Source organism: Dendrobates tinctorius, unplaced genomic scaffold, assembly GCF_039654945.1.
Source record: "Dendrobates tinctorius isolate UK_male_01 unplaced genomic scaffold, ASM3965494v1 ptg000145l, whole genome shotgun sequence".
Classification (NCBI taxonomy): Eukaryota; Metazoa; Chordata; class Amphibia; order Anura; family Dendrobatidae; genus Dendrobates; species Dendrobates tinctorius.
Window position 1 is genome coordinate 13560575 of NW_027361812.1, and position 6000 is coordinate 13566574.

Genomic DNA, 6000 nt, shown 5'->3' on the forward strand with positions numbered 1-6000 from the left:
TTTTTTTTTTGCATCAAAGAAAAAATAATTTCTAAATGAGCTCATCAATGTAGATTTTCTAAACAAAATTAAAACCTCAGCCTTTATGCTCTGTGGGAACATGACCTTAAAGGAACTGATCGCACAGCCAAGAATAACCAGCAGCAGCCGCTATATATTACTTTATTAACGTATAACAATCAAGGATCACAGGAACTCGTTACGTCACTTGATACAAGGTTTTATATACATTGATTGGGAGTCTTGGTGCAATCATCTGCCATCTTTTTCTATCAGTGATAGTAAAATTGTGCATTTACAAAAGATTTGACCGTCCTGCCGATGGCAAGTATTTCCGAGCACAGGGCTAATATCCATTAAGCCATAGAAAGCAATGCGGCATTTGTGGCCACAATGTGCCTGCTAAAGGAGGATCTAAGGCGAAGTGCTGGTGTTTTACAATAGCTGTGTTCTGTATTGGTGGAGATGTGTTTGGACACTTTCATATGGTAAAAGAAAGTGCAATGCAACCGGTGCCGGATCTGAGGCCGGACAGTGTACTGGTTAATACATGAGTTATTTCTTTCTGCCAAAGCGTTGGGGAACGGCCATACTCCAGAACTGTGGTGGAGAGTCCCATCCTCGAGAATGGATCCTGTTGTCTCCTGGCATGGAGCTGTGCTCATCTCTTCCAAACCTTCAAAGAGGTAGATCACAAGTTTAATGACACTTAATGATATTATGCTCGTATCCTCACTGTAATATCAGATTAGTTACATTTACCCTTAATATACAATGGGGCAAATCATCTTACCTTGTCCTCTGTCCCTTGTGGGAAGCAGCAGGATGGCTGCCTTACTAGTCACACCAATCACAAGGTTATATTTCACGGTTCTGAATTTCATCTTGTGTATCGATACTTTGAGCTCCCAGAATTGCCTATACTTTCTCCTTGTGATTTTCAAAATGTCCCTTGCTGTAATAAAATGTCTACATCTGGCAGTCTGTATCCTATCACCCATACAGATTCACATGTATGGTATTTGGCACCTCTTGGGAATTTAATTTCTAGGCTGAAATGTGATCACTTTTGCAAACTTTCCACTGTACACATGCAATATAATCTACATTTTCATGCATGTTTTATCAGCGTGAAGCCTTGGACTAAAACAGCAAAGCACTCGGTAGGTGCAAATGGCTGTTTGGTAATGAACCTGAAATATGGGGAAAAAAAATAGACTTCATATCAGACTGACTATTGGGGCACAGTCAGACGGCCGTATAAGATGGGCAACAGTCACATCACAGTGCACGGACTGGTCAGCGGCAGAGCGTGACAGCTACATAGAAATAGATGCCGTTACGCTCTGGTCAGGAGAGCCGCCGGCCAGTCCGAGCATTACATCGTTATACGTCTATCTGACTGCGCCCTTACTGGCACCTATGTTCCAAAAAAGGCTACAAGTAGATTGTGGGAAAACAAATGGTTCATTACACTGTTGAAAGGATGGATTTCATAGTCTAGTTTGGAGTTATGCTTATTTATAAAGTTTTGTCTTAGAACCATTTCCTCCTACTCGGTAATTGGAGACCTCCTTCTTTTTGTAGTCACAGCATCTTCATCCGCAGTAAAAGGAGCTGATCTTAGAAGTAGTCATGGCGGTGCCACTCATTCTAAGGCTACGTAAGGAACATAATTACTGCGGACCTCCAGCAGTGGAGACCCCTCAATTATATCTGCAATGGCAAATACTGCTTGAGTATCATTGCTAAAAAGAAGTAGGGAAGACACACCTATAGCTTAATATATAGGGCTCGCTCTAGATGTAATGGCATATCTTCACTTCCTCTAGGTGAATGCGCTCTGCCGGCACGTAGCTACATACCAGACGCATGCTACCAGCTCCAAATACTCTAAACCAACAAGCGTTTTTAAAATTACATGAAAAAAACAAAACCCTTAATTGGAGGTTTTGAATAATTGAAACTGCAAGGAAAAAAGCGCAATAGGGTCTTATCTGAGAAAACCAAGATTTCAAACAATAAATTATACTCACCGTATATAGGAGAGTAACAGGCATAAAGAAACGCGGTCAGCTTGCTGCACATCCAAATGACCACGCTGTGGCCATAAATCTTCAGATTCACTAGTAGGATTTTTTATGGATTAAAACGTGCGCTGCCAGACCATCACTCCTCACAAATTGTGTGCTTAATATATTTATTTCCCAACGCGTTTCGAGGTCATAAAACCTCTTCCTCAGGGGATGATTGTCATCCCCTGAGGAAGAGGTTTTATGACCTCGAAACGCGTTGGGAAATAAATATATTAAGCACACAATTTGTGAGGAGTGATGGTCTGGCAGCGCACGTTTTAATCCATAAAAAATCCTACTAGTGAATCTAATTGGAGGTTTTGGCACCCACGCCAAACCCTGGATAGAAGCCACCCCTAGCGGAGCGGACATATGCATGCTACGGATAGACATCAGTGCCGTTACCTTTGTGGTTGGAACTGGAAGGAGCTGCGGGAATTTCTGCTGTGCAGGATCGTTCTCAGCAAAGAATTCAGGCCGATCTTGTCATCTGATAAGGGTTGCGATGGGAGACTTTCCTCCAACTGAAATCCAAAAAAAAAACATTCAACAAATACACAGTCCATTTACATATGAGGCATCTCCACACTTCCAACATTCATGGTACAAGTACCGAAAGGGATGTCCGGACTGGCCAGAGGTCTCCTGATCCAAGCGCTACAGCCTCAGGTATCTGTGAGGCTGTTTAGTTCAGGTCAGGAGACCTGTGACAAATCTGGACCCCACAGTCTGCACTCGGACCATGAATGCAAGAACTGAAAAACTGGCCTATTAGAAGGTATGAACACTTCTACTGCTTTCTCCCAACATACTGGTATTTCCATGAAGTAACAATTCTGGAGGATCTTTTTCTTATAACTTCATTATGACGTTCCACTGTTAATCCTCCTAGAAACTTATGAGTCACAACTTGGTGCCACCATTCTCCACGTCAAGGGAGCCTGGCACTGTTAGATTGGAAAGTGTCAGTGCGGAGGAGCAGATCCCCAGCTGTTAACACCCCAATGCCATTGTTTTCTTCAAAACTTTCTAGGAAGAATAAAAGAGGAACCACACAAGGCAGAGGACTAAGAAAAGATGTATAAAAATGGTCAATACACGTTTTTACTAAAAATAGGGATCAGATGTCAGCAGAGCTGACATGTCCTCTTTAAAAGAGTATGTACATCTTCACACAATAGTTTTCATTGTATTTATTGAGCAAATAAAGCTAAAAATTTCTAGATGCTGATTGCAAAAGCAAGATGGTAAAGAAATGTTAGTGTTTTACATGTCCTTTATCTAGCTGCTGGTTCTGACACCTCTCTCTGCTTTCCTCTCCTCTCTGTGTTATAAATAGCAGCAAAAGGAATAGTACACAGATTTCCACTGTTGGAGAGGGGAGAAAGTAGCTACAGTCTTGGGGAGGTCAGAAATATAAGGTTGTTATCAAGAAGGTAAGCACATGAAGAACAAAAAGGGGGAAGGATAAAAGCCGTTCTGATTTGTGAGCTAACAAAGACAGCAGCACCCTGGGCTCACACAGACTTCATATCCAACCTTTATTACTGAGAGAGTCACTCTCAAAAGATCTGAAATGGGGATTAGGTGATAGACATAGCATGAAACTGGCTCACTGATAAGAGTAGGTGGATTACAGACACTTGCCAACTTTTGAGAAAACATGAAAGTTTCTGAAAAGCGATGCCACATCCATTAATAAAAGGACACACTTCAAACATACAGCATTTTCATACCCAAATAGTGGATATAGGAACCTTAAAATAAATATGGTACCCAGACCAAACCTTTGTATGACTTAGAAGTGACATTTAGCATTTTACTCTCCACAATTAGTATTGTGTTTTCAGGAGGCATTTCATGACACGATTTTGTAGTCTGTGGAGCATTATTTTAATTGATCTTTCTAAATGGTTTCCTGGCAAGGTTCTTTAGGACCAAGGTTCCTTCTGCCAGGAAGACGGATGTGTTTAATTGATTACGCTGAACACTGGACTTAAGTTCTTTAGAGATTTGTAACTAATATGCCCTAAGGGTCAATTGTGAAGGCCATAAGTCTGTCAGATGTTGTGTAACGTTTCAGCCGTTGGAGCCACAAATGTACAGACTTGTCTTCTCCACGGTAATTCGACTTATTAGAAGCCTGAAAAGGTAAAACGTCGGAAAATGAGGCTTCGATTTATCTTATATCATGTTATCCTACCTGCGGCTGAAGAAGAGACATCAAGACCTCATTCAGACTGGCACACTGTACCTGTGTCTCTTACAGTCACAGTCCAGATGTATCTTACATCACCATAGATGGCACGTTCCGGTCACTAGAGCAATGTGTTGCATCGCAACAGCTATATGGCTACAAAAAAGCCACCCGTCATACACGAGTGTATGAAAAATCATAAAAATCGTCCATCTTTGATATTCATATTACATCTGTTTTTTACATTGATAATTAAAAACACAAAAGTGGATACCATACAAATGGTGCATTTGTTTTTTGTGCATCCGTTAAAACATATAGGCGAGTCTCACCTGAAAAAAGTGTTTTAATTAAAGGCTTGGATTTGGGGTAGTGTCATTACACTTTTACTTTGGTTTTGGGAAGTTCTCACTAAGTCTACATCCCTTGGATAAGTGATTGATCACTAGCGTTCCGACCAATAGGACTCTACCTATCAAAAAAATAGGAATACCAAAGTCCCATCTGTCAATGAAACAGTAATACACCTGCATGACCACTGCTCCATTCACTTCTATGGAACTGACATGGACAGTTATTTTATCAGTCAAGTGAATGGAGTGATTTTTGAGTATGTCCAAAAATAGTTCACATTTAATGAGATTTTGGAACTCAAGATTGGTAGAGGGCTTTCTGATTGGACCCTCAGCGATTATACATTTATCACCTAACCACGGGATAGGTGATAAATGTATTTAACTAAGAAAAGCCCTTTAATAGTTCACAAGTCTATAAGACTTGTCTCAGAACTACGTTTTTGGTTCTGATGCCCCAATTACCCAGGTACTAGCACTTATACAGTGGCTAGGTAGTTGTGGCTTTGCACATGATCCATTGGAAACATAGGATTCTAAGAGCCAGGACTTTAGTGATGTCTTCAGGACCCACAGAAGGGACATTTCCCAAATTGGCTAAGTAACATGCAAATAATAATAGTACAATAATGCCAATAATAAATCGTAGCCCCGGCAATACCTGTATCTGATTACTACTGTCCTACTGGGAATATAAATGGTTAAGGACAATTATAACATTACAATGAATTTAATAAATTGCAAAAAATATCTTATCTTGGGGAACGACCATGACTTACCTGCGAGTCAAGGAAACTTGGGGACCCCTCCATGAAGTGTTCAGGAGACTCATCGCCAGCCTGATGAAGCTGGGCGCTCCTGGCACAGGAAAGGAGAGTGAGGAGCATCAGTGTTAGTATCTTCATGGCTGAGAGTGAGATGTGACAGAATGGGCATGGGTCTTGTGTATATAGGTTGTGAATTACCGGGGAGGAGCCAGCGTCCCTACAAGGTGCATCTGGTGATTAATCTGTGTAAGAGCCACATGTTCTTGTCACTCCATGACGGGAGAGATGTGGCCCCAAGGAGAAGAAGTATTCCCAGGAGTGTACAAAGCTCCCCACAATGTTATTACTGTGATAAATCCACTTAATTTGTGCTTTAAACCCCACTTGTGGACACTTAATTGAAAGCTGTTTGTCCTGCTAATGGATCGGGTCCCAGTGGACGGGATCTGGTGGTGATTTGCTCATTTGTACTGCACAGATATTTTGTTTTCAAGTGAATAACTGCAGCTATGACAGGTGTGGGGAATTCTCCATTTCTATAGGATTGCTTTATTTACTGATCTCATCCCCCATGTCTAATGTAAAGGAACAATTCATGCTACAGACAT

At 41.2% G+C, this 6000-nt stretch overlaps 1 protein-coding gene across 1 annotated transcript; it reads right to left on the reverse strand.

Moving 5' to 3' along the window:
• Positions 1–146: 146 nt before the first annotated feature.
• NPFF (neuropeptide FF-amide peptide precursor) lies at positions 147–5541 on the reverse strand. Its single transcript, XM_073546229.1, has 3 exons — positions 5405–5541; positions 2481–2599; positions 147–676 (listed from the first exon to the last, which is right to left on the reverse strand). The coding sequence occupies exons 1-3, from the start codon at positions 5528–5530 to the stop codon at positions 556–558; spliced, it is 366 nt and encodes a 121-aa protein (XP_073402330.1). The 5' UTR covers positions 5531–5541; the 3' UTR covers positions 147–555.
• Positions 5542–6000: the final 459 nt, after the last annotated feature.